This window comes from Meleagris gallopavo, chromosome 23 (assembly GCF_000146605.3).
Source record: "Meleagris gallopavo isolate NT-WF06-2002-E0010 breed Aviagen turkey brand Nicholas breeding stock chromosome 23, Turkey_5.1, whole genome shotgun sequence".
In the NCBI taxonomy this organism is placed as follows: Eukaryota; Metazoa; Chordata; class Aves; order Galliformes; family Phasianidae; genus Meleagris; species Meleagris gallopavo.
Window position 1 is genome coordinate 1,607,140 of NC_015033.2, and position 10,230 is coordinate 1,617,369.

Consider the following 10,230-nt stretch of genomic DNA (forward strand, 5'->3'; position numbering starts at 1 on the left):
CGGGAGGGGGGCGGGCGGGAAGGGCGCCGCCGGGCGCTGGGTCGGAGCGCGCTGACGGCCCGCGGCCTCTGCCTGGGTTCGGATCCCCGAGCAGAACTGGAATTGCCCATGGTGGGACCGGAGCTGCCGGTTCCCGAGGGAGGAACGGCCCAGCGGGGCATGGTGTGCCCCGGATCGCTGCTGGTGCCTGACGTTTGTGGTTCTCTTCCTTCCCAGAGCTGATATTGCGTTGATCGGACTGGCCGTGATGGGTCAGAACCTGATTCTGAACATGAACGATCACGGCTTTGTGGTAAGTGAAAGAAAACGTCGTGCAGAAGGGCTGGCTCAGTAGCTCCTAGGGCCGGAGCTCAGCGTTTTGTTTTTCTTCTTGTGATGCCCTGATGGGTGGTGTTTCCTCCTTTTAATCCTAACCCCAGCTGCCCTTTGAGAAAAGTAGCCTGGCGTGCCTGTACTTGGTCAGCTACCTGGTGCCTTGGCTGTCTATAAGTGTGCTTTTTCTCTTAAGTTTGCTTTGGGCTTGGCCATTAATAAAAGGCTCCTAAGGCTCCTGCAATGACATGCTACAGGGCTCGTGTCTACTCAGCGTCTTTGGGTGGAAGCAGGAGAACGCATTATGTTGAACCTTATTTATATAACCTTTAGCCTGAGCTCAAGTAACCTTTCAGCTGTCAGCTTTAGTAACTTGTTTTCTTGCTCCTCCAGGTCTGTGCTTTTAACAGGACGGTTTCCAAAGTGGATGACTTTCTGGCCAATGAGGCCAAAGGAACCAAAGTGATCGGTGCTCACAGCCTGGAGGAGATGGTCTCCAAGCTAAAGAAGCCTCGTCGCATCATCTTGCTGGTGAAGGCTGGAAGTGCAGTGGATGATTTCATCAATAAATTAGTGAGGCAGATGTTCTTTCTAACTGTGAATTCTCTGTCTCTTGGGGAAGTTTCCTCTGGAAGGTCTCAATTGTTTGTCAGTACTGAATCTTTGAGTCCAGTGAAAAGACAAAACGCAGATTTATTTTTTCGTAGGTGCCGTTGTTGGAGACCGGGGACATCATAATTGATGGTGGGAATTCTGAGTATAGAGATACCACGGTAAGCCTGTTTTCTGCCCAAAATGGATGGATAAAATACACTTCCCATGATTTTTTTCTCCTCCAATCATGAGAACAGTTGGCCAATAAGATGCCATCTTCCCTTAGGAAGGCCAGACTGAGTTCTCATCGCTGAACTAGATTATACATTCTAATAAACCGTAGTTTCTGCAATATGTAGGGACTGTTCTGTAAGTATATCTTATAGAAATTTTCCAGATCATCAAAGATTATTTTTATTGACAGCTTTTAAGAGATTGAAGGCTCTTAGAAAACATCTTGTTACAGTCTTGTGGAGTTTTCAGGGAGATGAGAACATCGGAGGATATTTGTTGAATTGGTTGGGTCTTGAAATGCAGGTTCTGAAGTGGTGTGGACAATATTACATTAGTTATTGTGTCTCTGTCCTACGGGACTGCTGGAAAATGCAATAAGACAGAATAGCTGCTTTGGCTGTCTTGGTAACAAAAACAGAACAGCAGTGATCTGGTTCTTCAATCTTTTTTTTTTTTTTTTTAAAGGCCTATGTATGAGCAGACTTCTTAGTGTGTCTGGGATGACTGTGTTAACAGTGTTGCAAGTAATTTAGTATTTCTGCACATTAGAGAGGTATTGCTGTCAGCCCTTTTGCTTTTGCATTCTTATCTTGGATAAGCAACTTGGGCAATCAGAGTGAAAAACAGTTCTTAAATGAGGTTTAATACTTGGAGAGCTTGCAGCTCTGCTTATGAATCTCAGGCTGTGTTTCTCTCCCACTCGAAGGGAATTAATTTCCCATACAGTTATCCATGATTGCACCTTTGCTCTGTAATGAAATCAGCAACTTGAGCTTATTCTGCCTCCCTCATATCTCAGCACACAGCATGTGTCACCTGGCACTTAATCCTGAGATGTTTCCAGCCTCAGTACTGCACTTTTCTACCTGTTGGTTATGAGGAATTTGTTCTCTCTGCATGACTCTTTTGCAAGGATCTGTGTCAGAGAAGCACTGAGTTTCCTAACGCTCACTTTTGAGTATGCATGAGCATTGTCTGAAGTTGTTTGGTAGCACGTCTAAAGCAGAGCTGAAAACCTGATTTCAGGTCTGGTTTACTAACTTTTGTTTGTAAGACTCTGGTATTAAAAGATATGTAACTGACTTTTTGTTGTTGTTCCAGAGGCGCTGTAAGGAGCTGCTGAAAAAAGGCCTCTTATTTGTTGGCAGTGGTGTTAGTGGTGGAGAGGAGGGGGCGAGGTATGGTCCTTCACTCATGCCGGGAGGATCCAAAGAAGCCTGGTAAGCATGAGCTGGTAGATTCTTCAGACTGGTCTGCAACAATCATTCGGTTCGTGTTGAGAGCTGAAGGAAGGAAGGAGGAGGGGCGTGGGTGTGGAGAGAACAAGATATGTTGCCTTCTTACTTCCTCAAGGTTCAGGATTTCTCAACATAGCTGGAGTCACCAGCCAGTGCCAGATTTTTTATAGAAAGAAAAAACAAGTCAGGTTTTTCTTTCTGGAACTCACAGGCAAAAGTAATACTCACAGATACTCTCTAGAGATACTCTCTAGAGGGAGAAATACATGGGAGGGAGAAAGTACTTCTTTTTGAATTTAAGCAAAATTCCTGTCTGTTGTTTGTGAACCTCTGGATCACCCTGGATTATTTTTTGTAACTATTAAACAGAATATTACTTTGCTTCAGCTCTGCCACTGATGCTCTTGGAGTATGAATTCTACCATAACCCACCTTCGTTTTCCCCATCTGTAAAATGGAGAAAGTAATATTTGAACACCTTCAGGTCCATTAAGGTTGACTGAGCAATACTTTTAAATGTGTAACATGGTCTGTCCCCTTTTCTTGCAAGCAGTATCTAGTTCTGGGGAAAGCATAGTCTACTTTGTGACAGTACTGTGTGATGTGTTGTCGGCCTGCCTGCATGCCCTCATCCCATTCCTACAGAAGGATGGATTTTTCTCCTGTGATGGTTGTATCCTCTTACCTGCTGAGCCATGTTATTTCTGTCCACAGGCCACATATCAAGACCATATTTCAAAGCATTGCTGCTAAAGTGGGATCTGGGGAACCTTGTTGTGACTGGGTAAATATTAATTTGATACTGCCCTTATGCTTATGCTGTGTATCATGCATAAAATGCAGTTAAAGCTATCCACATTGCTACGTGGGTTTTCTGGCTGCCTGCCTTCAGTTCAGATTGACCAACTCTGAGATGTTATCCAATCCAATAGGAGAAAAATGTTTCATGGCTGGGTCATGTGGTGGGGAAGCAAAGCAGATCTGTGATTGCACTGACAGCGTTTTCTGTTAGCGCTGGGTTTGTGAAGCTTTATTGGAGAGAAGGAATCCATAGATAGGTATTAAATACTGAAAATGGTGACAGCAGTATTACTGATGGCTTTTTTTTCTTTTCTGTATTTCTTGACAGGTAGGAGAGGAGGGTGCTGGACACTTTGTGAAGATGGTGCACAATGGGATTGAATATGGAGACATGCAGTTGATCTGTGAGGCCTACCACCTGATGAAAGATGTTGTGGGCATGGACCACGATGAGATGTCACAGGTGATTTGCAGTTTTTTAGTGTCTTCCCTTCCTGAGCCATGCTGGCTGGCTGCACTTGATAGAGGCAGCTGGGCTTAGTTAAAGCTGCTGTGTGTGTGTAAAGTTAATTTTTCTGACTTTGGCCAAGGCCAGGTGCACAGAGTGCCTGAACTTCAAATAGCTGTGAGGTAGGGAGCACTTACACTTGAGCGTTTACAGATGTTTAAATTCTCCTGTTCTGCAGTTGATTTCTCCTTAGGAAGCAACATCTTGCCTGGCAAAAGCTAGTAAAACCAGTAACTGAGCTAATATGAGAGCTCCTTCTGCAAGCATATGTATGCATCTGTGTTTCTACGTACATCAGTGAATCAGTAAATATGTGTTAGATAACACAGTAAATTGGTGTGTACTATGTATCTGTCTGCCTGAACTTTTTCTCCTCTTTCAGGTATTTGAGGAATGGAATAAGACTGAACTGGACTCTTTCCTGATTGAAATCACAGCCAATATTCTCAAATTCAAAGATAAGGATGGCAAATACCTCCTTCCAAAGATCAGGGACAGTGCAGGACAAAAAGGCACTGGGAAGTGGACAGCAATTTCTGCCCTGGAATATGGAGTCCCTGTCACTCTCATAGGTAAACAGCCTTGTCTTTCCTACCTGCACATGGCATATCACACTAAGGAATATTGTAATAATAGTAATAATAATAATAAAAAAAAGCAATGGGGAAATCCAAAACTTTGTTCCTTGACCACTGCTTGGTAAGTTCTTGTTTTTCAGATGTCTTCTTAAACATTTCCTTCTCCTATTTTTATGATTCACTGCAAGTAGACAAAAACACAGGGACTGGACTGTGCTGGTTTTGTGCCTAATAAGGCTGCTCATCAAAACCCAAAGATGATGAGAATGTATCTTGTAATTCCTTCAGATTGTATCCCTAAAAGATATAAGAATGTACCTGCTCACATACAGCCCTAACTCTGTGGTATCTGCACTTCTTTGCAGCCTGGCTCAGCATTGTGACACAGGAGTTGTAACACTTTTAGAATAATCTCTTAACCACAGGGCTGATGTAGGCTTTCCCTTTGAGTAAATAAGATGACTCAGTTTTTTAGTCTCAGGTTGGCTTTTTTTCTTGCTTTCTCCCCTGTTTTTCTGTTGCCTGAATATTCAAGTCGTGTTTCCTTGGAAGATAAACTGTATTCAATATACTGAAAAGAATAACTGGCGTGATAGCTCTGAGGGAAATGTGTCTGCATTGCAACAATGTGTTTTTACAAAGCAAGCTTTGTAAATGGTTTTTGTGTTCTGCCACAGTTACAAACTGTCAGTTGTAGGCTTGAAAGATAGAATTTCTCACTTGCGCCCTTGTGATGTTCCTTGGTTTAGTGTTCCTGCGAAGACTGAGGGTGGAGGAGACACTCCCTGGTTAGTCCTACCCAGTGCCCGGGTGCACTGTTAGGTAATGATCAGTGGATAAGGAAGTACACGCAACAGTCCTGCAAACATGGCCATTCCTAGGGCAGTTTCTGTGTGACTATTGCATAAGCATGACTTGCAGTCTTCTTGTGAAGGCAGAGTCATGCTACCTCTGCTTTTTCGTAACACCTTTCCCTTCCTCCCTCCTTTTCCTCCTAAGCTGTAGAAGGAAGTTTTTGCAGAAATGGAGAGGAGCGTGTTCTGATTTTGATACAGTCTGTTAATCCTTCAGCAGGGAAGGACCAGAGTCCTGTACAAATGTGACTCCTCCTTCTTTTTTTAATTCACAACTGTTTTTAAGGAGGAAGAAGAGTTCAATATGAAAGCTTTCTTTTTCTTTTTAATCACTCTTTAATTTCCTTTTTAATTGCTTTCCCCCTATCAGACTCTGGAAAGAAAACTTTTTATTTTTATTCTCATTTAACCATGCTATTTTCAATTGCAAATAAATACAACCTGAAACAGCATGATTAGAAATAGAGTGAGTCAGAGTCAGGTCAAGAGGTTGGCATTCAGGCTTACTCCTTAGGAGCTGAAGACACGACTTGGCTCCCTCCTTAGCCCTGGAGAATGATGTTCAGTAATCTGCTTAGTGGTGTTATAAAACCATCTAGTGGGCTTCTGAAAACTGATGTTGTGAGCCTACTGGATTTATCGAGTTTATTTCCCTGTGTAAGTTAACTTCTTTGTTCAAATCTGCTGATTTGATTTTAGATGTGCTTTCTGTGGATTTTTGATCATTTCAAAGCTGTGTCAGCCAGTATTTACTCAGTGGCTGTGCTGGCTGCCAGACTGATCCCTCAGTAACAGCTGAAACAGTTTGTACACTTCTTTCCACGTGGCTCTGTTTCACTATGAGCAGTGGCAGTCGCTATGTAATAGTACATTACTCAGACCTTAGTGGTGGTACTGATCTTACTAATTCTCTGTTCTTTCCTACCCTACCCAAAGGTGAGGCTGTGTTTGCACGGTGCCTGTCGTCCCTCAAGGATGAGAGAGTGCAGGCCAGTAAGCTGCTGAATGGGCCTAAATTGACTCAATTTAGTGGGAACAAGAAGGCATTTCTTGAGGACATACGCAAGGTGAGTCATTGTGTTTGCCAGAGCACTCTATTAAAGCTGCTGGTCAGAACAAGTTGTGGATGCTGTAAACTGTGATGAGGGGCTCGGGTCTACTTCTCATTCAACTTTGCAGGTTCAATTCTATTATTTTGTTTGTTTTAGGCCCTGTATGCTTCCAAGATTATCTCCTACGCTCAAGGCTTCATGCTGCTGAGACAAGCAGCCAAAGAATTTGGCTGGACACTGAATTATGGTGGCATTGCACTGATGTGGAGGGGAGGCTGCATCATCAGAAGGTAATTGAGATGAAGAGGTGGTGTAGTTGCTGAGGGGCGAAGAGGAGGCAACTTACTTCATGCAGTGCTAGACTGAGAAGCCTAGAGATAAGAAAATCCATGGATTTAACCTGTTGGTAAGATTCTGGGAATCTGTTTCTATAGTCAGCATTAGAGATTACAGATGACGTCAGTTTTCTGGTGGCTTAGCTACCACAGATTTTCATAGGCTGAGTCAAGTCTTGGCATTTAAGGTACACAGTTTGATTTCTGGTTTGTATGTATTCTCCCTAGTGTGTTCCTGGGAAAAATCAAAGATGCTTTTGATCGAAACCCTGAACTTCAGAATTTGCTGTTGGATGATTTCTTTAAGACAGCTGTAGAAAAATGCCAGGTGAGTTCCCAAAGAAGGAAAAACAAAAAAACAGCAATAAATAGTCTGAACTTCTGCACTTTGTTTCCATCACAACTTTATTTTATCAGAAAAATGAAAAGGTGGGAAGAACTTCTTTGAATCCTATTTATGCAGCATCCTTAATCCCAAAGATTTCTAACCAGTCTTCAGACTATTCGTGTATTTTTCCTGCACACATTTCTGATCAGGAATTAATCATTTATGGCTTTGAGGTATCCTTTAATAGAACATACCAGTCTTGGAAGATTAGGATGAGAAATAAGCCATATAATTGGAGGTGGTTGAAATAGTACAAGAAAATTATTGAGATTCAAATTAGAATTTTTCAACATGCCAAGGTTGGTGACCTATCCTTCAAAATACCTACAAATGCCACTTGCCTCTTTTTCATCAAAAAGCTGAAAAGCGGTAGTGCTAAATAAAGAAAAAGGGTTTTGCACCACTTTATAAATGATCATCCAGGTATATCAAGCAGCAAATCGAGATCTCGCATAATATTATAAGGTACATTATCAATGTCAAGATAATACAGGAGCAAATAAACATATCATCATTGTTGTACCATGGTTCTTCTCTTTAGTTCTAGAGAAGCTACCATTAAAAACTAAAGATTTCCACTGTACCATTACAGAAGAACCCTAAGCAGGAAGGTAGCAGTTCAGTAGAACCACAGTGTCAGGAAAAATCGTCTAGCCTGTATGAGCATTCTCATCACTGCCAGGTGCCTTGTGCCTGCTGCGCTTGGACTTCAGTGGTACAAAGTATCACACTTTGTTCTAGTTGTTTGCAGTAGCACCGAAATAACAACGTGTCAAACCAACCATTCATTAGACTGTCCAAACAGTGCCCTGATTTGGGTGGGAGATGACAGGCAGAACTAAAAACTGATTATCTGGACAACAAAGAAGTCTTATCATTAATAACTCATTTTATTGAAACTGATTATTCCATGGAGGTTCCTAAATCAGGTGTACAGCTGAAATAATGATTATCTGTCTGAAGCAACATGCTGATTTCTTATGTTTGGGTGGTGGCTGTGTGCTTGATTAGGTGTCCTGAAAATGCCTCACTGTGTTCATGTTCTTAGGATGTGCTGATGATTTGTAAAGAAACAACATTCTTGTCTCAATTGTCATTGGACTGCATGTGAAGTATATGCCTGCACTTTTATTTGCTTGATTGCTGACTGGCTCACTTGCTATTATTTTGGATCAACCTTTTTGTGTTAAATCAGGAATATATCACTGCATTTGCTCAGACTTAGATTTCACATATAATGTGAAATTGCACACAGTGTTAAACTGGAATGGTGTACGTGCTAACATGTATGTTTCTCTTTTTTGTTCTTTTTTTTTTTTTTTTCTCCCCTTCCCCTCTGGCCCAGGACTCCTGGCGACATGTAATCAGTACTGGAGTCCAGCGTGGTATTCCTATGCCCTGCTTCACTACAGCACTTTCTTTTTATGATGGATACAGACATGAAGTGCTGCCAGCTAACCTGATCCAGGTAGGTGCCTGAAATAGTGTGGTAGATCTATCTACTGAAATATCAGCATGTTATTATTTAATTACTGATCTAAGGATCGTGATGGCAGTTATCTCATGGTCGCTCCACCACTGTAAAAATGTAGGCATTGATTGCCTAATATACTTCAAAACCTGAAATTTAAGCCAATAAGATGCTATGAGATATCAGTCCATAGAATACAAGAGGCAGTGGTATGACAGTGCCCAGTGTGTATTAATATTCCATCTCTAAAGCAGGGAGTAGTGTTGCTTTTGGATAAAAATGTTTTGTTTAAAAACAAACAAACAAAAAAAAAACCATACATATCTTTAGAGTTCTGGATGTATGTAAGTCTTTCAGGCTTGTACATGTCAGAAAGAATACAGTTGTCTTTCTGTGAAACTGCTGATTAGTAGATTTTAATAAATGTTTTATTGTAGTCTTTCCTAATAATGATGCAATAGTTTTGAATGTTGTACTGGAGTCAGATTTCATTTCTTGAATTCATATGCTCATGTCTCAGTGTGTGCTATTTCCACTACTTGTGTGGCTGTCATATACATGTGTCTTTTTATGTTGTGTGTGTGTGTTCTTATTCTAGGCTCAGCGTGATTACTTTGGTGCACATACATATGAGTTATTATCGAAGCCAGGTGTATTTATCCATACTAACTGGACAGGCCATGGAGGAAATGTGTCCTCTTCTGCCTACAATGTCTAATGGAAATATTCCCTCTTGAAGCTGAGATACTATAGATCTCAGATATTCCTCTGTGAACACCCCTTTTTACTGTATTGTGTTAGAACTTGCATTTGCACACTTTTGTAATAACTTGTGGGTATATTTCACATATATAAGAAAGCTAAATAAACCTGCTTGTACGTATGTTGAGATGTTTTTTTTTTTCCTTTGCTGCTGGCTAAAATGTCTTTGAACAGAATTTTAATGTGCTAATTCTTAATGCGTTTTAATGTGCTAATATTTTTATTGTATTATAGTGCATAAACTCATAGAATCAAGATAGAGAAGCCTGCAGTTCAATAATTGCTAAAGTGGAGAGTGGCAGACAGTCAGCACAGTAACGCTGCATGAGATTCCAGGGAGGTAAAGAGTTTTTCTTCTTGTTGGTTCACAGCAGTCAGCGGCTGGGTTTTTGAAGATTGATTTCTGGGTATTCACCTGCACGGGGTCCTGCACACTGCAAGCTGCTTCTTGTGAAAGGATGAAGGGTGGGATGGGGCATGGGAAACTTTGGTACAGATTAGAGGTGTCAAGACAGGTCTGGCTGTCAGTTCTCTGTGCAGCTGCAGTTCCCTGCTGATTCTTCCTAGCCATGTGTTGTGCCTCCTCCTGCCCCGGGCCAAGTAAAATAACCTGCAGCAGCATGCAAGATTGGCTCTGCTTTTCATCTAATCCCAACGTTTTAAGGACTGTTGAAAATTTACCTGAATGCTTGCACCTTTATTTCGCAGAACTGTCGTGCAATATGTTTTGAGCTGTGAACTGATGTGTGGATTAATTTTGTGCTCCCTTTAGCAGGAAAGCTGCTCAGCAGCTGAGTGCCAGTGTGATTTAACAAGGGATTGCTTATGATTTAAAGCAACTTTTTGTAGATCTAGGGGTTCTCTGTAACACCAATGTGTTATTGCAGGCACTGGCACCTGAAGTGCTGTGGAAGTTTAAGCAGTTGCTGTTCAGGTGCTTTGTGTTACAATTCTCTGTGGTGAGCAGGAACGGCTCTGCCCGGCGTTACAGCGGAACTCCGCGTGCGCAGAGGCGTTTTGGGGCGGAACGGGATGCTTCCACGCGTCCATCCCAGTACGCCTTATAAACCCACCCGGTTCCAGCCGTGCCTGCGGGGCTGAGG

The 10,230-nt window shown here is 42.0% G+C and overlaps 1 protein-coding gene across 1 annotated transcript; it reads left to right on the forward strand.

The window, feature by feature from the left end:
* Positions 1 to 142: 142 nt before the first annotated feature.
* Positions 143 to 9,249, forward strand: PGD (phosphogluconate dehydrogenase). The gene is made up of 12 exons (XM_010722741.3): positions 143 to 292; positions 706 to 885; positions 1,020 to 1,085; positions 2,242 to 2,360; positions 3,093 to 3,162; positions 3,508 to 3,642; positions 4,070 to 4,259; positions 6,056 to 6,186; positions 6,328 to 6,461; positions 6,735 to 6,834; positions 8,240 to 8,362; positions 8,964 to 9,249. The coding sequence occupies exons 1-12, from the start codon at positions 248 to 250 to the stop codon at positions 9,081 to 9,083; spliced, it is 1,413 nt and encodes a 470-aa protein (XP_010721043.1). The 5' UTR covers positions 143 to 247; the 3' UTR covers positions 9,084 to 9,249.
* Positions 9,250 to 10,230: the final 981 nt, after the last annotated feature.

Bases quoted from the DNA above. Each gene is read 5' to 3' on its own strand.
- PGD (XM_010722741.3), top strand. From the start codon at position 248: ATGGGTCAGAACCTGATTCTGAACATGAACGATCACGGCTTTGTG. The intron at 3,643-4,069 runs GTGATTTGCAGT...CTCCTCTTTCAG, and splicing joins ACCACGATGAGATGTCACAG to GTATTTGAGGAATGGAATAA. The intron at 4,260-6,055 runs GTAAACAGCCTT...CCCTACCCAAAG, and splicing joins AGTCCCTGTCACTCTCATAG to GTGAGGCTGTGTTTGCACGG.